This window comes from Calonectris borealis, chromosome 1 (genome assembly GCF_964195595.1).
Source record: "Calonectris borealis chromosome 1, bCalBor7.hap1.2, whole genome shotgun sequence".
Classification (NCBI taxonomy): domain Eukaryota; kingdom Metazoa; phylum Chordata; class Aves; order Procellariiformes; family Procellariidae; genus Calonectris; species Calonectris borealis.
The window spans coordinates 199,445,614-199,471,689 of record NC_134312.1 but is presented as its reverse complement, the minus strand read 5'-3'; the positions used below and the strand labels follow the sequence as shown (position 1 = coordinate 199,471,689).

At 36.0% G+C, this 26,076-nt stretch overlaps 1 protein-coding gene across 2 annotated transcripts in view; it reads left to right on the top strand.

The window, feature by feature from the left end:
* Nucleotides 1-26,076, top strand: part of SGCG (sarcoglycan gamma) — a 108,671-nt gene that overhangs the window by 24,284 nt on the left and 58,311 nt on the right. Inside the window, exon 2 of one of the 2 annotated variants that reach the window (XM_075139929.1) lies at nt 9,163-9,360. In XM_075139929.1, the coding sequence (XP_074996030.1) occupies nt 9,166-9,360 (195 nt within the window). In that variant the 5' untranslated portion in view covers nt 9,163-9,165. Of the gene's footprint in view, nt 1-9,157; nt 9,361-26,076 lie in introns of those variants that run through there. The other variant, XM_075139930.1, reaches the window with a different exon arrangement.

Genomic DNA, 26,076 nt, shown 5'->3' with positions numbered 1-26,076 from the left:
ATTTTTTAAGAGTCTATGGTGTATTATTTATCATTCAGGAATACATTTGAGGTTTTAATTACAGAAAACAGGCTTATTAGCACTACCAAGAAAGATTTTTTAAACAGTAGCATTTTCCGTATTTGTGTTTCATTCTTATTTCCCCTCATTCTTATTTCCGCTTGTACATGAGAAAAAGGAATGAAAAAGGAATGGATAATCATCCCCCTATGAGTCATTCTAGTATTTGGAAGGCACTGCTAAGGTGCAGAACTGTACAATTCTTATCAGCTAAAATAATAAATGTATGTGAATTGCTATGTTTAACTTTCAGGCCTCAATTTGCAGAGCAGGTATCCCTGAGGTAGTGACTAAGGGAATATCTTCACTGTGCTTCAGGCATCCCTTCCCACCATGAGCAATGGGAGTTGCCTTTCCCTCTTACCCTGCAAGCTGTGTCACACCATCCTCACACCATCCTTCCTTCTTCCTCAGCAGAAATCTAATTCTTTCATTCTTGACTTGTTCATCATTGTGAGTAGGGGAGAAAATGCACCAAGTCAGAGAGTGAAGGATGAAAGTTACGGCGGTAGCATTGACAGTCTTTCTGTGCTCACCGCTGTCAGCATTTGCATGACTTCTGAACCCATTGTATGTAACTACCCTAAACTAGGAAAGAACCTAGGATATTATGAACGAAGTCTCACTTAAATTGGAGGTAGAAGACTGGGAAATAAAGGAAAATTATACATGTTTCTATAGCCTCAAAATAAGATAGGAAAATTAAAATGCTTAGCTTTAATGAAGCTAATAAACTAAATGAACCTGAATAATCATGTTGAAAACATAACAGAAGGAAAACAGTCAGTGGATAACACCAAGTTAAAAACATACGGGAAAGACAGAATAGGACATGCAAGTGGTGCCATGTGTTAACAGAAGTTTACTGTAAAGACAGATTGATAAAGCAGTTGTATCAACAACTCAGCAGTTGCATCAACATGCTCATGGACTGAAATGTGCAATCTAAACAGAATAATAATAATAATATTAACGGTGTAAATATGATTGATAATATTAAAGACTATATTGCCAATGACCTGACAAGGATGATTACAATGACTGTGACTTGCTGTAGTGGATCAGAAACACTATGAGAGGAAACTGTATTTTTTCTTTTACCTTTGTAGTATAAATGTCATAATTAGGTCTAACACCCAGACCACATTTTTAGATCCCATAAATGACTGGTTTTGGGAGCAGTTTCTCATGAAACAGAGTCATTTCCTGACTTAATTCTGAGCAGTGCACAAGGTCTCTTTCATGTTGTTGTCAAGGACTGTATTGTAACATCGGCCATGTTGATGTTAGAGTAAGTGTCTTTGATGGAGTAACAAGAGCCGAAGAATCTTAGTCATTGTTCTCAACTTAAAAAAGGGCACTATGTAAAAAGGAAGCAGCCTGTGAAAAGGAAACAAATTTTTGCATGTGGCTATTTAAAAAACATGGCTAAACCAGTATAGCTAAAAAGCAGAACGAGAGAAGTTGTTAGAAGCAGAAGGTATTCATAAAAACATGTTAGTTGTGTCAAATGGGGTAAAAAGGATCAAAACTCCAATAGGCTAAATGTAACAACAAAGTAAAGGAGTCCAAGCAGTATTTAAGAACTTGAAAAAACCACATAAATATTTTTTCAAATTGCATGTAAGGCTGCAACAGAGACTGTAGACAATCAAAGTTTAGCAGGACTATTCAGAGACGCTAAGGCTGTTGAAGAAAATAAATTCCTGATAATGTATGGTTGCACCTTTTTTTCCAACAAGTATCCAATTCTGATTAACCAATTCTGAAGTTAACCCTGCTTTGGGCAGGGAATAGGACTAGATGATCTGCAGAGGTCCCTTCTAACGTTCATGTTTTGTGATTCTATGATTCTGTTCTGGGAAAACTGTTACATGATAAATCAAAGACTACCTCTCATCACCTCATGAACAATTGAATGCAGTAACACCGGTATACCATAACAAACTCCTGTCTTCTGTCATACTGTAGAGGTCAAAAAGCAGATTAAGCAGTCTCCTCCTACTTTGTCTGTTTGTATTAGTTGAAAGCCTTAACTAAGAATTCAAATGACTCATAATTTGAGTCATTTAGTTCATACCTAGCTTAATTATAAACATTTCATTAAATGCACGATTAAGGAAAAAGAGGGATCTAGTGGAATGAATCTATTCTGGCTTCTGCTTCACATGTAAAGTATTTTTAAGTCCAGGGAAGAGAGAGAGAGAGAAACCTCACAGCCAGAAGAGTCTGCAATAATTTCTGTTCTGATATTGACTGCAATACATTATGTATCTTCCGTTCTCCTGGTGGACTTGCAGTCCTTTATGCAAACACTTAAATGATCTTGACACCATTATTGGATCTCAGTTTTTCATTGTTAGGTGCAAACAATGGCTGTACAGGCTGCTCTTTTCTCTATTCTGAAAGACTTATTTCTAAAATCTGCAATAGTAATGAGAGCTCCATGAGATCTAGCCAGTAGCCTTGTGGATGAGATGTCTCACCCACATCATCATCCAATCACTTCCACATCAATTATTCTAAGTTCTTTGTGTTCTTGAAAAGATTTTTGTTGTCTACCAAGACAGAGTAACATATATGTTGGAAATCTCAGGAAAGTAAATAATTGTGAGATTTTAATTTTTTTCCACATTACAGTACCCAAGGTTGCTCAAGGAAACTTAGCTGTAATGGTGACTGAATTTCAGAGATAGAAGGTTCACATTTTTTTTTAATTAAAGCATTTTAAGACATTTTATATGGAAGACAAGGGATTTCTCATACCAGAAACTAGCTACTTCTTAAAATGTTAGTAAGGCATGCAAAAATTAAAAATAATTTACAAAAAAAATCTGTCTAGTATTTTTGGTTGACCTTTTGATTCTGAAGAAAGCATCATGAAAATGACTTTTTTCTGATCCAATTAATGTTTTGGGAGTTTGTTAAAGGAGGAAAAATTAATCAAATTGAAAGATTGAAAGCAAAGTTTAAAAAACATTATTACTGTAAATGAGATTCAAAAGTACACAGATATTAGACAAATAATCATTTTTAATATAGCACTTCATCCTATGCTGTCAGTGACTACCTTCCAGCTATTGCAGTGGTACTTAAAATGTGCAAAGCTGTTAATTGTGACCATGTCATAGTTATTATGTAAATTTGCACTGCAGACTATGCAAACAGTTAACTAGGCCATATGAATTTCTTTGCCGGTTTCCACAAATTGTGCTGCAGGGATCCAGCTCTTTTTAGCTGATGACACTAGTTTACAATTCAAACTGTAATATACTATATAATACACAAATCTCAGCAAAGAAAAGTTGGGCAAGATTAAATACAGTATGTTGGAACGAGGGAGGGTTGAAAGGAATTAGAAAATTTTCACCTAGTCATGAGAGTTTGAGTTTTCCCTGCCTTTCTGATTTTGTCTTGAAAGTTTTTCCATATGGATTCCAAAAGTTTCCCTTCTTTTCTGTTTTTTTTTTTCTTTGAACAACAGGTTTGCCTCAACTGTTTTTCCTCTGTCAGGAAAATAGTCCAGCTGCACCTATTTCCTGTTGGTTAATCAGTGGACTGCTTCTGTCCTCCACAAAGACAAAAGTGTGCTTTCCTGAATGCCACCGAAGTGTGAAGTCTTAATGTACTTCTGATGTTCATACTATATAATAATACCCATCTAGCCCAATGCATTATATAAAAAAAAACATTAATGAACATAATGTTCCATGAAGATACTGTACGCAGATCGTAAAAGTAGTTCTCACTTGCCTGAGTTGACACGTTGTTTTATTTCAGTTTACAGTTTGTTTATAATGGCACAACAATTTAGTTTAAATGATTAAAATGGTCGTTCTACTGAACTGTTTTAGTTTAGCACTATCAGCTCTTTCATCCCCACACATACTGTGCATTGTCTTGCATGTGAATGAATATACTTCATGTTAAGAGAGAAGAGTAGAAGCACTGATGACTGAAGTTCCTTTTCAAAAGAACGTATATAGTATGAGCATCAGTGGTGCCAATTTCTTCATGAAACCTTACCAATTCTTCTTAACTCTGATATGAAAAGGTTCTCTTGAGTGCTAAGCTTTTTGTCTCATTTTTGAAAATCCCAACACAGTTGGGAACAGTCCAAAAATATAAAATGCTAATAATTATATAATTATTAATGGAATTATAATTGATTATTAGTATTAACCAACTAAGTAGTTTTATATTTAAATTATGCTTTCTAATAGTTTATTATTATTAGTTGCTTTATAACAACATGACAAAGTACTGAGTAATACAGTTCTGAACTGTGCATTGAGGAGAATTTTATTTACGTTCAAGAAAATAGCCATGTATGAACAAAAACAGTGAAAACATATTTTTACAATTGAAACAAACTGAGATTGCTTATTTTAATGGAAATAGTATTCTGTCTTCAGTAATTCCTACCGATAAATAATTCCTGAAAATGATATGATTAACAAGCTTCTACTCAGGCTTGCTTTCCCAAGCAAGCTTACTGATAAGTTTGCAAATTCCTTCTTCAAAACACAGCTGTCTTAACTGAATATTCCAGAGCTATCAGAATAGCTTTTTGAACTTGATGCCCAAACTAACCTAAATCCAATAGGTAACAGTAACATTATTATTATAAAAATCTCCTGAATCTCTGAATCATGCAAATCACAGAGGCCTGTCTCCAAGTCTTGCATGGAAAAAGGTGGAATAGACCCAAGGAAATGTTCTGTCATGGCTACATATTTTTAGAGGGCAGCTTTAGTAACACAATGTAAAGAACATACAGCTCTTTCATCGGCAGCTCATATGTGTATTCCTATAGGCGTGAATTTCATGCATTATGTGCAACACAAGTAACGCCTGAATACTGAGAAAATCTCACATGGTCAAAATATCTGCAGTGTACAAGTAATTCACAAGTTATATCTATCATTTAAAATCTATGACAAATCTTTTGGCAGTTAATTAGCATTCAGTATCTGTTTTAAATCAGCAAATGGGCAAGAAGTAATTGGATAAAAATGGATCCCAGTAAAACAGATGATGACAATTGGAAAATACTTTCAAATAGCAAACTACCATGATAGAGCTTGATCCCATGAATTATGGCCACATATGCAAAAATCCGTAAGGAATATGCGAGTAGTTGACCTTAATCCTATTTGACTTCTGATTGTGTGGGCCCTTGAGTAGGAACACCAAGAAATTCCACTTCCAATTAAGTAGAAGATTTTTTTATTATGGTGCTGCTGACATGATCCAAATAATACATGTTTTCATGGCCCGTTTGAATGATGTCAGAATTTTCATTCTGAAACTGAATTGCCATTTTATCTGCACTATAGGTTGCCAGGACTGTTCTTACTCTCTGTAGTTCGTCACTGTGTCGTGCCTCCTTGTAAAAAAATATAAAGATAACAGTTACTGAAGTCATTGTTCATTGTGCAGACTTCTTGCTTTTCCAACTAACTTGTGTACACCCAGGTATCTAAGTAACCACTTCCTTCTTGGTGTCTGTTTAGTATGCTCCTACACAACCAACCTACAGTTTCATGGTTATTCCGTTTACAAATCACATTTTTCATCATAGTACTAAATATCTGTTGTTTTCCTTCTAAGAGTCTCTTTTGAATCCTGGCAGACTTCACCAGCCAACTATGAGATCTGCCTGTCTAAGGCTTTCCTTTCAGCCCAGCTTCCTAAAACAGCCCAAACCTATAAAGAATTTCTCTCTGTGACTTCTCCAGATAGGTCTGAGATTATTTTCCTATGTGATTTCAGCCCGTGAACATGTAAGTCAGTAATATGGAAAGTTGATTCTTTCAGAAGAAACAGTCCAACAGTATAAATTCTTAAAGGATTTCCCCTGTAATTACTTGGTACTAGGCCACTAATTCTCTTAAAAATCATGAAATATTATATTAAGTAGAAAAATTTAATCCTTTTCAAAGCAGTCAGTTGTCTAGGCCAGAATTACCCATTGCTAGAACCAAAGTAATTTTTGGCAGTATTAATAATGCTTAGGAACAACAGAACTGTTTTCTGTTAGGAAAAAATAATTTGTGCAGGGAACAATGCTGCGCTGGGAGATGTTCCCTGTGGAATTTCTGAAGGGCTGAAAACAATCACAAAACTCATAGGCTTTTTGGTGAAATGCATAATGGATTTTGACCTTGCCTCATTAAACAGCAGTACATAATACGTTATGTATAAAACTCTCAACTCACACAATAAACATTTTACAACAGGATAAAAATGGAACAGAGGAGAACGGGAATCAAAAGAATCCTATATCCTTGTTACATTACATGCTTCTGGAAATCATTCGGGTTGGAATTAATTTGACCAAATGCTTATGTCTAAAACATGTAGGTATGTACATGTGAAAAAGTCATCCCAGGCTCTCTTTATTTCTCTTTTTATGGAGAGAAATTAAACACATCTAAGGTGCAGTTCATTGGATGTCTAAAATATACATCTAAAATAAGTCAGATAAATAATTCCCAGCAGGGGTAGGTTTATCTCCATTGACCATAAAGGGAGTCCAGGTTGACTGGCTCAGACATTGAAGGCTAAATTGTTGGTATCTAACACTGTGAGGTGAATCCCAACCTCAGAGACCGCTGTGATGAGACTGACATAAAAACGTGGAGATCTGAGAATTAATTTACTCTTTATCAAATGGTGTTTCTACTGCGAAATTTACCTTGAAGGTGTGGCGAACAGCAACACAAGGAACAGGCAAAGCTTAGATGCCGCAGCTAGAGATTTGTTGTCAAAGGCTCAGCTAACTTCATGAGACTGTGCAGTTTCCGAAGAATGCTCCATTTTCCCACAGCCCTATTGAAATAACCTTTTAAGTGTTCTTAGAAGTGGATTTTATTTACGTCCTCAAAAAAAAAAGCAGTCTGTCTTGTGAAAGGGCTTCTGTTACTACAAAAATTTCTGTAGCTGTCATCTATCTTGTTTCTTGTTATACTGACACTTAACAAGTGTGTGTGATGAAGGAAACAGTAAGAAACTCAGAGGATACCCTATGTTAGGGTATTAGATAGTTCTACTATACCTGAGCAAGAACTGCACAGGTTATTTCTCAAAGTATATCAGTTGGTGTCACCAGATAACAGTTACTGCATCCTATCCTGTAAGCTAGAGTGTTCAGGAGAAATCTGTGTGGATGCAAGGGTAAAGGTTTTTCTAAGTGTTTTATGAAACCCATTGTATATATAAACGTCCCAATTTGTCTTACTTGTCAGAGCATGGTAAAGTAGGTTTAAGGTAAAGGGCAACTTCTATGTGAGTGATATGGTTTGTTATACAATGATTAGCGGGAAAACAGCAAAAAAATAGTAGCAACTCATATATAAACAGTATCCTATAATCAGTAACAAACGTAGTTCATGTGGTGATTATTAAGTAACATCTTGTAAATCTACAATGTTTTGCAGTAATGTTAAGCCAAGTTACTTCAGAATCAATGATTCTCCACTAATAAATCATTATACTATTTTCAGTATTTTCAGCATTTTCAGCAGATGAAAAGATTTATATATACACAGTATCATGAGCAATGAGACTGATAGCAGCAAAAACTTAATTAGAATATTGTCTCGTAATGGCTGTAGCACAGTTACATTATGAACTGCCGATGATCAAGTCTCATTTTTTAATATAAATAAACAACAAATTAAAAGATGTTTGAATGGAAGTGCAGAAATAAGATGAATACTGCATCCATGCAGAATGATGCATGAAATCCTGTTCAATTGTAAACTTATATTGCATTCTCTGTCTTGTAGTTCAATAGGAAGCTACAGGAACAAAAGATGGCATCTTTCTAAAGATGAGGGTTAGAACTGAGAGCCGCAAGCTTGTTACAGACACAGGATGGCTCTGCAGGAGACTTGAAAAGAGCTTCTTTAATGACTTACAGTAATTCAGCAGCTGGGCAAGGATGTAATTTAATCACGTTTTGAAAGTTGTGTGAGCAGAGCACAGTGATCTCATTCCCAGGAGTAAATTCCGAATTGAGAGGAGACCTTGTGTGAAACCTGTCTGAAGGCACTCTCATTTGGGAACATTATATTGTAGGAAGGTTGACCAGTTTTTGGGTGGAAGATGCCTGTGGATATACCTGGCTCATGGGAAGTGCTTGAACTTACAATACCTATTTTCTTTTTGACATCCATGGTTGGTTTTTTTTTTTTCATTTTGTATCGGTGAAAATGAGACAGATGTTGCCTACTGTTATTCTAGATAAGCAGCTTCAGCTGCTGAGATTTTATTCTCTTGACTGAAATTGTAAGCTTTAATGAATATTTTGAATTGTTGATGATCTCTGTGCTGTAAAGGTGGAAGTTAGCAAATATCCTCATGTTTTAAGGAAGTGCAATCTGATAAGATTTCTTTAAATTCAAAGAATGCTTCTTTAAGAACTGTAATATAAAGAGAAGGAAGTTGTTTAAACCCAGTAAGTAATTATTGCTAATATATTCTTAAATATGAATATCTGATAAATTGAGAAATCATTATTTCCTTTACATTATTAAGAATCATTTCATTTCTTTATATACAGATTCTGAAGCTTAACATATTTTGGCATTCCAGTGATACACAGTTAAGTTTTGCAACACAAAGAATGCATTTTATTACTGAATTGAGGAAAGAATATGTAGAAGTGTTTTTAAACCTGTGCTTACAAGGTACTGTTACCACTTGTAACAATTTTTACAGTAAAATAATATTGTTTTGTGAGCCACAGATTATGATCCTGTGAAATGTTTTGTGATGGGAGAATTAGAATATTATGAAAAAAAGGGAGGAAAGTGTTGCCATTCTATATAGGATAAAATAAATTTAAGCCTCCTGAAAATGGCAATTGATGCAGTCCATATATTAAAACATCACACTGTGTGTACCAAAAAGTAAGATGTAAGTGTAATTTGAATGGGACGTGATGAAAATGCTTTCCAGGTAAAACTTCATAAGAGTTTCTAGTTTCTAGTAACTTGCTATTACAATTATATCTTCATATTTTCCTTGGGGTTTTATATAAATATTTTTTATTTAACTCAAACAACTAAGCAGTCCCTTTTTTTTTTTACATAGCAGATGGTACGTGAACAATACACTACAACAACACCAGGCACTAGCCTAGAGAGACCGAAGAATGAATATGTCTACAAAATTGGAATTTATGGCTGGAGAAAGCGTTGCCTCTACCTGTTTGTTCTCCTCCTGCTTATCATCCTAGTTGTGAATTTTTCTTTGACAATTTGGATTCTTAAAGTGATGTGGTTTTCCCCAGTAAGTGTCCTCTTTAATTTTCCATTCTTTTCATATTCTTTTCTCTTCCCTGCCCCACCACTTCACTTATTTTGTATGTACATCAGCTTCTCTGTATGTAATAGATGGTTCTTTTTCCTTCCTTCTCAACTGTAATTTGTACTTTGGTTGAAAGTATATGAGAAGTATCTATCTTTAAACATACTTCCTGATCTGTAATTTCTGTATTGGTAATAATCTTTAAAATAATCTTTAATGATACCTTATATTGAGGTGAATTCTAACCATTCTAAGAGAATGTATTTTACTATTGTCTCATAGTCTCTGTTTAGTTTATATTTTATAAATGTGTTTGCTGTAATTTTATCTCATACAAATAGTATGAGATATATTCCTTAGTGTTAAAATATTGCTGACAATTGCTGGTTTTTCTTAGCTTCCTTCTCCTATTTATAAGCATATAAAATCTAACAATTTATTTGCCCAATTAATTACAGCTCAGAGGTAATTATTACTACTTTGTCCTTGAGGCTAAGCAGCTATATTATTCAGGAATAAATTTAATAACTTTCCACTGTCATATATATTTTAATATTTATAATGTAATTTTGCATGTAGTAGATTAAAGGGTAACTTTCAGAAGTCTGCAAGATGTAGCTTTGGTCAGAATGCAATAAAATGCATCAGTGAATATTGAAGCTAAGCTAATTTGTTCCTAACATCCAGTCATGATACATAGATGATTTGAATAGACTTGTTAGAGGAAAAACAATAACAGTAAATTCCTACAGCTCTGCCCCTGCTACTGAAGGAAGTGTTACATTAAAGTTCCCATTATCTATCGTTATTACGCCTCTGTCACTAAATAAAGGCCATTTTATCTTCGTAGAAGCATTTCTATACTCTGCTTTCTCTTACTATAAAGACAGTAGGTTAATTTTAAGTCCTACTTACTAATATAGTTATTAGTACTTGAATTCCCATCAAGTTTCTTCCCCCACATAAATTCTTTTCAGCACTGTTACTGTCAGATTACAATGCAGAACATCTTAGATCATATATAATTTTTCTGTTATGCAGTTCACATGGAAGATGTGTACTTAGTGACTGCACATCATGAATCACAGAGAACATGAATAACTTAAAATTGTTTTCTGTGTAGCTCAGGTTTATATTTTAAAGGAGTTTTAAAAATTATTTTCTGTTGGTTTGGTTTCTGTGTATGAAACTGGATATTTCTTCTCTAATATCAGTCAGGATTAAAAAACTAGCATCAGAAACTCCACTTCTAGGAAATCCTATCTCCTATTAGTTATCTGTGAGGAAGGCACCAGATGCCTTGATCTGCTGTGGGACAATGTCCTTCTGCCTTGGCATCAAGAGCGTGGAATAACAGCTCAAGTAGTGCAGGCTTACATTCTTTCACAGGGTGGACTATGAATGCCATGGTTATAAAGGTTTTCTTAATTCTCTGTTAAAGAATCTGTATTCCTGACATACCTGGTTAAATAGTGACTTAACTGTAATACCTTCATTCATTTGGGATAATTTTAGGGAAATGTCAATATTTCAGCTAAATATCAGCTGTAAGAACATTTGTGCAAAGTACACGTGTATGTCACAATCCTCAGCAAAAGTATGTGTGAGGTCATTAAGGAGAACTTTTTTTTGCTGGGTATTGTTTTAAGAGACTATATCTGTCAAAACAAGAAGTAACTCTGAAGATACCAGAAATATCATCCAGAGGAGCGCTGCTAGCCTCTAAGAAAAGTCTAAGAAAGAGTATAGGCATTAACTGCATGTTCAAAGTCTGGAAGTATGGCCTCAAGTTGCGCCAAGGGAGGTTTAGATTGGGAGGTTTAGATTGGACATTAGGAGAAATTTCTTTACTGAAAGAGTGGTCAGGCCTTGGAACAGGCTGCCCAGGGAAGTGGTGGAGTCACCATCCCTGGAAGTATTTAAAAGACGTGTAGATGAGGCGCTTAGGGACATGGTTTAGTGGGCATGGTGTGTTGGGTTGACGGTTGGACTCGATGATCTTAGAGGTCTTTTCCAACCTTAATGATTCTATGATTCTAAGCATCACAGTCCTTTCCTGTGTCTAAGGAAATACTGTTCGTAAAGAATGAGTGTAACAGTCAGAAATTACCAACACTATCGTCAAACACTTTTCCTCATGGAATTAAGCATTTATGCCTCCAAGTTTTTTGTTATTGTTTGAAAAAGAGAGGTAACAGTGTATTCTCAGAAGTAGATTTTTATGGTTCTTGAGTTCCAAGCTTGACAACTATTTGCTATTTAGGAAATTAGTTGAGTCATGTATATCTAACTTATCCAATTAAACTTTCCCATTATTGGGAAGAGTTTAAAAGTAATTGTGAAATATTGTCCTATGCAGTCATCAGATATTTGGCAAATACTAGTCTGTCAGCTGTGATAACACTTTTTATATTTATTGATTATATGTTCTAGGTATATTATGTAGAGATTACACTACTTATTATGTTTAGTATTAATAATAGATACTGTATTTTTAGCTAATACTTTAAAAGTATTCGGTCCTAGTTTTAAAAAAATATATTAAAATGTTATCCCTGTAACAATATTAGAATATTAATAGCTAATAAAATATTAACAACTGTTTCTCTGTAAAATAATACAAGAAACAAGTTGTATTCTTACTAAGGTTGATAAACATATTTAGAAAAAACATGATAAACATTTAAAAAGGTATTTTTATAGTACAGTTCTGAAGAGAGTTTATGCTCAAAGAAAACTTTAAAAATAACATGATTGCAGAATGTCATTTTATAAGGAAAACAGTTTTGCAGTGTAGTGCATAGGGGTGTTGGTGCTTTAGTGATTGATTGGCATAGTTCTATAGCACAGCCCTTTCCTGAGCCCACTCAAAGTTGATAAAACTGTTATTTAGACAGATCAAAGTTTCTTTTATAGGATAAAAATTGTTTTCTTTTTCTGTAAAGCATCCTTAAATCTTTCATTACATAATAACTTGCAGTATTCAAAAATCACGTGCTATGTCTATTCATAGATCCACATGAAAATAATAATGAAATTATGAACAGAGCTTCAGCAAGCTCTGGCACAGAATTAATCCATGCACACATTTCCTGTCTCAACCCAAAAAACCAGAAAGCATGATAAATACTAGCACACAAGCTAAGGTGGTAAAGGAAAACGTGAACCAGACATAGATATGCTGCAAGATGAATAGATTTTAATCTCCTTGTAGAAATTTGGAAGGATGATAAAAGACGGAGACTTTCCTAAACTCCGTTGTTTGAGAGGCCTTCAGCATTAACTGAACATGACTAAATTGAACAGAATTTCATTTCATTTCATTTCATTTCTTATAAATTTAGACCAAAAGGGAACAACCGGAACGGAGAATGTGTTTCTTTTCTCATACTGCCCCAATTACATAACATATGAGCATCCCCAAGTTGTGCAGATTGATTCACAGGTATGAGATATGTCTCATTCTTTTTTTCTTTTTCTCTCCTGATGTTCGGGAGGACAGAGTCTCAAGTTTTTTTGGGGGGTGAGAGAAGAAAGCTGTGGTTTCATTATATTCAGCTGTTTTAGAGAGGACAGAATCAAATAATTATGCCTTGAGCTTGGTGAATAAGGTGAAATAGAGCAATTTAAAAACTAGAATTAGTTTTGCATTAAAATTAGAAAGTTTGAAAAAAACAGAGGTTGGTTTTTTCCCTGGACATAACATATCAAAATTCTGCATGAAATGGAAATTCCAGATTTTGTTTTTAACATATTGTGGCTTTCTGAGAACTAAAGGGGACTGCTAATCCTAAGAGTTTAGAAACTAAGAATCTTAAGGGATTTAGGGCTGCAACAGGACGAGGATGTCAGAAGTCCTGTGAACAGTTCTGAAGGGTCCGATAGGTCTGAAAGAAGGGAACTTTAATGTCCCTGACATCTGCTGAAAGGACAAACGTGGCAGGATGGAAGCAGTGCAGATTTCCAGAGTGTCAGGGATAGCTTCTGGATAGGACAATTGAGGGTGCCACACAGCTGGATCTGCTGCTCATGGGATCCCATGGGAGCCAGATCTGAAGGGTAAAGTTACTCAGGAAAGCTTGCTGGTGATTAAGGACAGTATCCTCCAAATGCAGGAAAGATCTATCCTGATACTCAGGAAGATAAGTAGCCTGGCTTAGCTGGACAGGTTACTTGTGACGGAGCTCCAATGCAAGAAGCAGTATAGAAGAGTTGGAAGGGCAGGCTACAAAGAAGAAATTTAGAAACATTGTCTGGGCCAGGAAATGTGTCATGCTTCCTGTGTCAGGAAAGCCAAAGCTCAGCTTTAGTTGAGACTTACAAAGGAAAAGGGCAACAAGATGGGCTGCATCCATAAGTGCAGAGAGAATTGTCTGATTCTATTGCAGAGTCACCCTCTGCCATGTTTGAAAGGTTATGGAGACTGGGGAGATCCTCAGTGACTGGAGGAATGCAAGTGTTGCACTTGTCTTCAAAAAAAGAGGCCAAAGAGACTGTCTGGTGAATTATGGGCTGCTCAGCCTCACTTCAGTGCCTGGGAAAATGATGGAGCAAGTCCTCTTGGAAGACATTTCAAGGCCCATGAGGGAGAATAAGGTAATGGGGAACAGTCAGCGTGGATTTACCAAGGGTGAATGATGCCTGACCAATGTGATTACCTTCGATGATAAAATGTCTGGGATTATAGACAATGAGAGAGCACAACATGTCATCTACCTTGACTTTAGCCAGGCTTTTGACACTCTCCCACAATATTCTTGTACCCTAGTTAGGACATTACAGCCATGAAGGGTGGACAAACACATAAGTAAAAAAAAAAAAAAACTGGCTGGATGGTCAGGCTCCAAAGGTAGTTACTAATGTGTTGTACTCTACATAGAGGCCAGTAATAAGTGCTGCAGGGGCCTATCCTGGGACTGGTCCTGTTTAACAACTTTATCAATGACTTCAAAGAGGTGGCAGAATCACTAAGATTGCAGATGATACCAATTTGGGGATACCATTCAATACTTTCAAGGGTCAGGCTGACATTCAGAGGAGCTTAGACAGGCTGGAGGAACAGTCCAATCTTATGAAATTCAAGAAGGACAAATGCAAAGTCCTGCTCCTGGAAAGGAAGAGTCCCTGGCACCAGGACAGGCAGATTCTGCCTGGCTGGGGGCAGCTCTGTGGAGAAGGCCCTGGGGGTTGGTGGGCAGCAAGGTGAGCATGAGCCAACAGTGACCCTGGCAGCAATGAAGGCCAAGAGCTTCCTGGGCTGTGTGAACAGGGGCAGAGCCCGAGACCATCGGAAGTGATTGTCTCCCTTTACACAGCACTCACTAGAGCACGCATATAATACAGCCTCTGGTTTTGAGCCTCCCAACAAAAGAGAGATGTTGACAAACTTTAGTATCATTTTTGTTTTAAGAACTTTTGTCTTGTGGTTGGCCATCTGATGTTGCCAAGACAGAGTTTCTTTTTTTCTATAAATAATATTACACTAATGATTTCCTCTGAAAAACTCATTATTAATCTTTCTTTTGCTTCTGACAAAGAGAAGATAAATGCTTCACACATATTCCTTTTTTATCTTGTTTTTTTAATTGATTAAAATAACTGCGTAATTTTAAAATGGTCCACTGACTCTCAGCTTATAACATTTTAATTTCAAGGCCGTCAGCTATGCTAGACTAGACGCTATCATATGAGATGAAAATTTATCCTTCTAGACACTATCAATCCTAAAATATTTAACTAGAGAAATAGTGAATATATTGAATGCAAGAATACTCCTTACTCTCATTGTTCTTTTCCAAATCCTTGTTGTGGCATAGACTATAGAATTGGGCATTTCTCAGTCTTTCTAATTGAAACTGTTTTGGTTTATATGGAAAAAGATTATATATGATTTTTTATTGGGCTGGAGGTAACACATGCTTTAGCTGTCAGATGATTACAGCACTCACCTTAGAGACAAGCTTCTGTTGTAGCTTCTGCTCCAATTAATATTTAATGAATTTATATGAAGTAGAACAAACTAGAAAAAGAGAGAGTAAAAGATTCCCAACATCAAATGTACTATAATCTGTTGGTTAGAGCATGGATCTCTGGGAGAAGATATAAGATCAGATTTTCCCAGGGAAAGGAGGAATTTTAATCTGGGAGTGCAACAACCCAGTTGAGTCCTGCAACCACTTGTTCTTAAGTAGAAGAACATCAGTACCTCTTCACATGGCCCCTCTTTATCCTTGTAGACTTCATTCGTAAGATGGTCACTTATGAGATTTTGATTGTGTTCATGTCCAATGCTGATCAGATAATGTAACGGCAAAAATATTAGTATGCCTGATCTCTTGGATAAGTGAACAGGACTTTTGAGGATCTATATTTTGGAATTTGATTCTTAAATTGTTTAAGTATCTCCCATACTAATTGCCCAACATATAAATTCCGTATTGACATGACTCTAGAAGGCTGCATGACTGGCAAACAATTTGGAAAAGTTGGACAGTGTTGAGCTAAGCTGTATAACAATGTTTTATACAACGCTGAGCATCTGAAAGCTTTATAGAGATTAGCTGCTCAGTAGGAAGCATTAACAAGAGGTATTTGGCTTCGCCGTTTGTTACGTAACTGATACGATTTCACAACTATTATCTTTTGCTTGCATTGCTACCTCAGATTTCTGAGGGTTTTTTTCTTTTTGCATTTTTACTTTTCCATTATCCTTATATTCCTTAGAGAAAACTTAAGTTCATGAGACTGATTTCACATTTTGTCCTGAGTATCTTTAGCTGTCCCACCCTGCTATCACATAAGAGAATTAGTACTCACACCCTCAGAACTTCACCCATAATACTGATCCATTGTGTTGACACTGTAATCAGTGAAGACTTGGACCAAAATTGTTAGGTCACTATTGAATTTCATAGATTGTCATGCTAGCACTCTATAACTCAGGTGTGAAAAATGCACCTGATCAGATGATTACCATTTCTGATGCACTAGGAAATCTTATTCAGAAACCCCACATTAATTCAGTTATGATATCATTTAGGTTATGCTACATTGTCATAATGCCAGGAACAGTCGTGTGCCAAAGATTATTCCTAACTTTTTTTAGCCTCTGATGGAGAAACCCATGTTTCTATGGGTTTTAGTGGATGCCACAGCTATCACGGTCTCCTGGAATAAGAAAGGTCAAGGCAATTGTGCTGTATTTCATATTGATACAGACAGACAGTCATGAAACAAGAGGGTTCCCCAGGATAACTAGTTGGCTTTCTCCAGTGTGGAGTTTTGCGTGTAGCACAGGTTGTTCTCTGAAAAAAAAATTAAGCACAGTGTGAGTAAGAGAGGCAGACAGGTCTTTATAGTTTTAGATGCACTGTCAGTCAAACATGATTTGAATCTGCACTCAATCCCATGTTCTCCTGCCATCCATGTTAAACCTTGCTTGGGCTTGAGTCACTAACCAAGAGGAAAGTCAAGCCCTAATAGTAAACCTGAGAACAACCTAAGCCTTGTGGATCACCTTATCGTGGCAGGAATGAACTTGGTATGTGGAGGGCCAAGCACACAATGTCCAGTCCATCAATGTGTATTGGGGTTATTCAGCCTGGAGAAGAGAAGGCTCCGGGGAGACCGTATTGCGGCCTTTCAGTACTTAAAGGGGGCTTATAAGAAAGATGGGGACAAACTTTTTAGCAGGGCCTGTAGTGACAGGACAAGGGGGAATGGTTTTAAACTAAAAGAGGGTAGATTTAGATCAGATATAAGGAAGAAATTTTTTACAATGAGTGTGGTGAAGCACTGGCACAGGTTGCCCAGAGAGGTGGTAGATGTCCCCACCCCTGGAGACATTCAAGGTCAGGTTGGACGGGGCTCTGAGCAACCTGATCTAGTTGAAGATGTCCCTGCTCATTGCAGGGGGATTGGACTAGATGACCTTTAAAGGTCCCTTCCAACCCAAAACTATTCTATGATTTTATAAGCATGGTTCTTCCTAAGAACAGGACAAATGTTTAGCCTGCTCTCATGCCTGCACTTCAGCTGGACATACAGACATAGGCAATGAGTATTGGGAAGGTCTCTGCACATTTAGACTAGAGTGTGGTCTTTACTTCCAGTTTCTCTTTTATGCACACGTATTTCTGGCACAGGAATAAACAGGACAATTGCTACAGTTAGACAAACAAATACAGGGTTTTCCAAATATTATTCACAGGTATTTTTTTTTTTTGGCTTACTTGTAATTAGTGACTGCTCTACCCATATACCTGTTCCCAGAAACTTGTATCACAGACATACATACCACTCTGCTAATCTGCTTGGGTTCTCATGGGCAATTAGTAATGAATATAGACAAAGTATTAAAAATTATTTTTAAATTATTTTTCAAAGTTTTCTATAAGGCAATATAAATTTATTTATATTTAATTGTATAAGAAAATGTTGAAAAGCTAACTATAAATAATCTTACTATATATGCACATTAGGTGGCTGATAATGATACTGGTCTAGATCTATAAATATTATATGTATTTTGAAAGAAATTAACTGATTATATAATCAAATACTTGTGTAAACAACTATTTAAGAACTTGACAAATTCAGGCACCAAAGATGGAGGGAAATTACTTCACGAAATATGAAAATACAAAACTAGGAATGTGATGAATTAAGAAAGCAAAATTTTAACTGAAAATCAGGTAACACTTTCTGAGAGTGAGATGTACTACACTGTGTAATAGCATGCCTTGTTAAATTGGAGATGCCAATCATCTGGAACGTTTAAAACCAGACTAGACAGCAATAAAAATATATGGTAAAGAACACTCATTCACAGCAAGAGTTCTCCTTCACTGCAAAGACATACACTAATGAACTTGTACAGCCTTTCCATGTGTTTTATGATTAACTGTGTATGCTCTGTGGAATCAGTTGCCATTTTGAGAATGTTACATTTTTTAATACTCAAATGAAATAAAATATTTATTTAATTATTCACAAATGCTCATCCTAATTTTCACTAAAATATTTTCATGTTCGGAACACCAATATTGCATAGTTTCTACTCTGAATAATCCTGAACAGCTGTATTTTGCTATTTTTCCATTAAGTTAAATATAATTTGCCTTCAACCAGTCTATAGTCATTCCCATTGTCTCAATCAGATGGTGAATATTTAAATATTTTATACAAAGAGTAGTAGTTGAAAAGAAAGATACTGAGATACTTAATGCAGAAAAGCTGTTATCAAAGAGGGTAAGACTTCTCAATAGTGTGATACATACTTATATATATACATACATATACATACATATATATATAATGTGTTTTCTTGAAGCATTTAAATGAAAAAAAAATCTAAGTTCACTGTTGGAATAATGTATAATATTTATAAAGAGTTTTAAAAAATCTGAGTACAATGAGATATAGTGTACATGCAAGTTTAAGAACTGTGGACAGATGAACTTATAAGGGCTTGACTGCAGCTCCTGATTCTGCTTTGCTAGTTTTAAGTTATATGGGGAAACTTAAATGAAGCTGCTCTTGGCAAACCCTCTGCCAAAGGAAAACCAGATGTTCTGATCTCATGGTCTGATGTACCACCTTCTTTTCTGAGCCCAGACACAATCAGTAACGTTCAAATGCACATTTTCCTGTTTTTTTAGCATGTATTTTTGCTCCCAGGAGCAAGCAGAGCTGTTCTAATGTAGGAAATAGGAATGATGAATGATAGAGCCGATGAAATTTACAATTCGTGTAGCTCAAGTGTGACCTGAAAAAGGTCTGTATCCATGAAACTTAGTCTGTTTTTCCTAGTGCTATCAGCTGACTTCATAGAAGAGGTTAAATCTCCCTAGAGACTTTTTATATATCTTTAGATCATCATTTACTCAACAATACTATTAGAGATTCACATACTCAGTGAAAATTTACTGTAACATTTCTTAGAATAACATAAGTTGACACAGAATGGTTGAGGTTGAGGACACTGAGGAAAACAAATAGCATTTCCAAAATGTGGGACTCGGGGGCTTCCCAGTGCCTGGATCCAAGTGCACACCCTGATTGCGCCTTGCCTGCATGTGAGCTCCACCCCTGATTTCAGGTGCCCAAGTGCTTACAGGAGTGATGCCTGCAGGCCCTCTTCTGCTCAAAATCCACCTTCCCAAAGGGGTGCTGACACAGGTGATGGGGGACACACTGTGGCATGCACCTACTCTGCAATTTAGTACCCAGAGTAAAGCCCAGCCTACTGAAATAACCATGAGATGGAGAAAATGAACAACTTGGCGTTTCTTCCATTCCTTTTTATCTAGCATACGTTTTCCCATTGTTAGACCTTCAATTTAGGAAAGAAACTTGCATGCCCTGTCCACAGAAGTAAATGTAAAGTCCTTCTTATATTTTTGGTTCCTCAAAGGCCTTCCACAGTTCTGTGTCAGATCTTCACACCTTTACTTCCTTAATGACCCAAAACCTCCATCACCTGTTTTGTCTATTCATTTTTTGCTCTAATATTCGTCCTACTTCCTTTTTAGTGAGCGTCCAGGTGACATCTCCATATATATTCTGTGTACATCTTACAATGGTCTCATATATTTTAAAGTCTTTCTTTTTTGGCTTTTAAAATGAATTACAGTTACAAGTCTTGTCTGTGCCTTCAGGTCTGCTCAGACAAAATGATTATGAGAATTCCTGTTTCTCCAAACTTAAATTGCCTAATACATAGCTGTACTGACTGCTTACTGAACTTTTCCAGATACACATTTCTGCATACCTAAAGTTGTAGGGAAAATGTAATTGAATGAAATGTAATAATAATTAAATAACATAGAATGAAAATGTAATTGAATTAAAAACACCTCATTACCTGTGCTGGGAAATACATGAATTGCCCTAAAACTTTCTCCTGACTTTTTATGTTGAAAAATTTATTTCATGAATGCAAAACAGTTTTGTTTTGTTTTGTTTTGTTTTTCAAAATTTTCTTGTTTCATCTTTAACCAAATAAAAAATTTGAAAATGTATGATTAGGTCCTAGCTATGGAGGAGGGCATGGATTGGAAATTGTCGAAAATTCTAAATGTCATCCAACAGGAATTGCAAAAAGCTCTCACTCTTTCCAACTTTATATTTCATTTCTTTGTCATTGATGTTATTTTTTAGGTATATTGTGTAACTAATTTATACAAATACATGTTAAGCTACCATTTTATTGATGCATAGCATATATTTCTGCCATTATTTTAAAGATGGTATTATTGTCAGTGCTAGAGTAGAGCTTGCTGTGATGCATTATAGGGAAAATTGAAAAGATTTGTTTTCCATCTTGCTCGATAAAAGTTACAAAAATGTACTTATCAATAATGTCATTAGAGAAGCATCATAGCAGGTTATTATATTTTTATGTGTAAAATCTTTATGGTTACTATAAATTTTTGAACGATGAATAAAGTAATAGTCGTGATGGCATTTAGCAAAGGTAACCAAAACTCTGCTCTTAAACCTTATTTAATCAGTAATACTAAGATGAGGGGAAGGCTGGGTAATTCAAAATGAGGTTGAGTGGTTATTGGAGATGATCTGTTTTTAATTGCAATATACTGCAGTGGTTGCTATTTAATATGATAGTATCCTTTTAAAATAAATTTGCATGATAACTACATGACAAAACGTAAGGTGAAATATTTAATTCATTCCTTTCACACAGAGCTGTAGACTTCCTTAACAGTGCTTTGTGAGGGATGCAATATCTCTTTGTCCTTTTTTCATCTCACATTTTTGTCATCTTGACTATTTAGACAGCAAATTCTGTCAGGGTGGAGATGCTTGTCACTGTGTGCTTACACAAGGCGCAGAGCACTGAGACCGTAAGATGAAACGTCCCCTAGTACAAATGATAGGATTTACAATATTGAATCAATACGTAGTCTGTGTAATCATATACACCATGCAAATATCCTTGATTCCTCAGAGGAATTCAAGAAATTAACATCATGTACTGTTGTTCTGAAGAAAATCCTTTTGACAACCTTTACAAATCAAAGGAAAAGATTTAATTCCATTTCTTTAGCTAAGTTGCATAATTACAGATGTTAATATAATAAAATGAATTAGGCAACTTATAAAAACTCAATTCCTGAATAAATATATGTAGCAGTAGGAGTAGCAGTCTGTTTTTCTGATGTTGAATAAATCGGCCACGGGAAATGTAATGCCAGATGTAATGGCATGTTTATTAGCCGACTATTATCCAGCTTTGAAATGTCTGTGCAGTACAGAACCAGAGACGGAATTTGGTCCTTGCTGAAAAAGGAAATGAAGCTGGAACTGAATCTGCTTTAAGAAGCTATTTTTTCCTCTTGAGTAATACCTGTTGTAATTAATACCTTCTTTACTTAAGAAATTCTGTTACTCTATATATAGAGGACCTGAAAATATCTTAAAAGTATGCATCTTAAATATTAATCCTGTTTTATGAAAGAAATCTTAGCAAAACTAGGCAAATGTCAATGATATGGTGAATTTGCATGTTTTGTAACCATTTCCTTACAAAATTTCTGAGTTCTAAGTGGCCATCTACTTTTCTAGATCATGGAGTATTACCTACCCACTTTCTAGCCGTATCTGCAAAGGGTGTTTTAGTCTGTATCCAGCCCTAAGCCAGGTGAGACTAACTTCTATAGCAGGAGTGCTTGCTGTTGCTAAGGGTTCTGATTTAACCAATGTCTTTGACAGAAAAGACTCCAGTCATCCAAGAAGAGGAGTCAGATAACCTTCTCTGTCTGAGCCCAGGAAATAGAGTCCTTGCAACAGAAAATGAGAGGAGGCATCAGTAATGTTATTATACCAAGCACGTACTTAGCTCCAAAATAGATATTGTAAGTCAAACAGAGAGTTTCAGCAGATTCATTACCAATCCTGTTTTGCTGATTGCTCTTTAACAATCTCTACCCACAGCCCTATTATCTCAACGAAACAGTACACTCTTGTTTGCAAAGCAAGTTCTCTAAATAGTAATTGCTGCAAGAGGTACGGCAGTGAAAGCTGGATCTATAAAGCCATTAATTGAACTAGCTTTGGGGCACAACAAATGATGTCTTGGTCTGAACTTGCCAAGGTCTTTCCCTCTTTCCCTGGGCTGGCCTAAAAGTAGGATGTTAAGTATCCTGTAAGTAAGAAGAGGTGTTATCTGAATGGAAATGCTGCATCTTCCCTACTCTGAAGTTAGTATCATTATCAGTTCCAATCAGCAACTACAGCATGTGTGGACTTTTAATATCTGGAAAATTTGGATATTCAGGGAGCAGGTATTACAAATCAAACATGCTATGAACTCCTGAGACAGGAGCCACTTTAATTTGAATTGAGTGCATGTTAAAGCTAATGTTTGGATCAACTTAGAGACTTTATTGTTGTAACCGTCCTAACATATGGATACGGCTGTCTTTCCTGATCTCTCCCCAGAAGAGGAAAATACACATCTACCTGTGCAGCTGCTAGCTGATACATAGATCAGAAGTTTAATTTCCATTGTTTAGAGGAGTCTGAGGACTGCAGTTGAGTCTAATGCTGAGAAGGTGCAGAAACAGTGATGATATAATAAGAGTGGTTGACCTGATACAGTGAGCCTCGTGTATCAATTTCTATGTTGGAAGGAAAATGCAAGTTACAGTTAATGATTGAATTTAGGTGACTAGAAATACTCATCATAAACTGAATGAATGTTCCTCGTGCCTCATCCTCATTTTTAAGGGCCACGTGCCTACAGCAGGAGACCTCTATATTAATATATTGGCTTGGGAGATAAATCCCAAATAAATCATCTATGGTCTTTTGACTACGTAAGACATAAACAGCATGAGGCTCATCTGCCTGAGAGCAAGACACTGGGTGCAAGAGCCCTAGAGCTACAGCTGCTTGTTTCCACTCCTGGTAGTCCCATGTGCAATGTGCCATGTGCAGCTCTGTCCATGTGACTTCATGAGCCAGAGCAGCAGGTTCCACTATGACAACAGATGAAAGAGCGAAAGTTCTTGCATCCTGTTTTAACAAGACAGGCCTTTAGCACTAGCCATACCAATGCTGTCAAACTTGCTTTAGCCAGTCGTGTCTATATTTTCCTCAACATAGATATTCATAACCAGAAGGCGGCGGTCATACCACCACACCATCAGTATGACTTTTGGAACTTTTTGGTCCTGATGAAGGACTCAGTCTTTCTGTGGTCCTCTGAAAGAGACTTAAAGGTCTTTCCACAGCTTGTGGACATACTGCACTTCTCTACTGGCTTTGTGGAGAATGGAACTGCTTCCCATTATTTTGGAGGAAAAATATTTTACATTTGTTGTGTCTGGAGTCTAAGATAACCCATCCACGATGGTCCTCCCATCCAGATGCTCCATAGAACGAGGAATCTTAGGATTCTAGTAGTAGTGGTCGCTACTTATTTCAGGCAGTTTAGAGTATCCCTATATAGATAATTCACTGAATAGCTGTCAAATATCCTTTAGACCATGATTTCAAGATGAGGCTTGAACCCACTCAGAGCTTGAATTTTTTGTAAAAGGCCTTGGCTCTGTTTCTGCAAGCATTTACCTCCTGGAGAGCATTTTCAACTGATAAAAGATGCTTCTACTGCAGCTGAAGACATCCTGTTACTCTAATTAGAATCTGCCTAGCAGTTTTGAAAGTAAAACTGGTCACACCTTTGTGAACACTAATGCTAAATCGCATCTTTGGTGCATAAGGGTTTGGCAGCTGCCAGGAGTTCCCACGCCAGTCAACTCCTCGCATCAATAGCAAAATCTGCTCAGTCTACAGAGATACCATTTCATCCTCTCTTCTATACAGCTCAGTCCCTGTCTCACTCAGGGCTTTGATGAATTAGAAAACATGAGCTTCAGGGTTATATGTACAACAATGTATTACAACTTAGGGTCAGCACACTCACACAGTGACAGTCACCAGCATCAGGATAACAGGAGTCAGACTTGCAATGCATCTGCTACGTTTAATGAAGCACTTTTTCCCCCCCCCTCTAATCAATAGCTTATTGTATTAACTGCACCAAAGTCCGTGTCTAACTGAAATTTGGACCCTGTCCTCAAGTCAATAGAAATATTTTTTATTCCATGATTTTTATAGGAACAGAATCAAATCCTTGAAACTGAAAGCATCAAGGTTGTTCATCACTGAGGAAGTCACAATACTCAGTAAATAATAATTGGCTTCTCCTAAATGGTAATGTAAGAAGCAGAGTGGTTTTTGAGAGAACATTATGTGTAACTGCTTTACTCCTCCTTTTTATGGAACTTATCACTGGATCTCAGTGCATTAGGATGGTTGTTTATCCTAAATCCCTCTCTTTTACATTCCATGTAACTTCAATTTGCCAATTATAAAAGGGGGGAAATAGAATTGCCCTATCTCACAATACTGCATAACTCAGTACTTTTACAATCTAGAGATGCTCAAATATCGTGGTACGAGGGAAATAATAATTGTTTACAGTCACAATGGTAACAGAAGTGAGGATCATTATATGAAATCCATATTTTTTTGTTCTCATGCATGTTACAGAGTTTATCTGTTCGTTAGCACAGATAGTCATTTATGCAGGTAACCCAAGTCTAAATTTCCATGTTTTTGCACTTCCTGAGTGGTCAATGAGAATGGATGATGAGGCCTCTTATTCAAATATGTGAGAATGTGAGCTTTGTGTCAGTGCTTCAATGAAATATCTGATGAAGAAAATAGGACATACTTGAGGACATACTTATACAAAGTAATCCTGAGTGATATGAATCCTGGATTTACTGAAAAATAAGAACTTACAGATAAGTTAAAGTGCTAAGTTTCATCCCATGGCATATTATTCTTGATGTCAAAGACATTCCTTTGTCTATATAGCATTTTTAGAATAATCATTGCTGAAAGATCTGAATCCATTAGAAAGAGTATGCAGAGTAAATTGCATAATCTTCTTTTTCAACATCAATTATAGTTTTTTTGTCACTACTAAAATTTTTTCCTGGCAAAGCCAAAGGCAGGATAGAGATTGCCACCCAGGAGTTCGTTAATTTTTCCCGATCTGCTTCAGAGCAAGAATTAATTGCTACTTCTTCCTCTGCCTTCTTAAATTCCAATGTCATTTTTATACCTACCCTATAATATACTATTTTAGTTCCTTCTATTCCAGAAAAAATAGGCAAACTGTGTTTAAACCTGATAGTTAATATAATCTACTTTCACCTAATGAGAAAAGACATGATATCAGAGCAATAATGAGATCCTAAATTTAGTTAATTAAATGAGAGCCATTTGTAAGTGATATTTCTTTAGAATATCCTGATATTTCATGTCATATTTTTCAAAAGTGTTTGTCTTAAAACCTGTGTGGTTTTATGGTGTTGAAGTGATCTCTGTTTTGTGTTACAAGTTAGAAAAAACTCTCCATAGTCTTCACTACAAAAACATATTTCTAAATCACTCAGTGCTGCCTAGGAATTGTGATTATGAAAGCCATAGGATATTATTTTAGTTTTGCCTCATGAGATGTATCAGTATATACAAGGTACTTTTCAAAAGCTTTGCAATGGTCTAGAATTTAGAAATTGTATCTTCTTCCACTGAGAAAAGTCAGTACATTATGTATTTCAAAGCAGTAAAATACTTGACACTGAATAACAAGATTCCATAAAT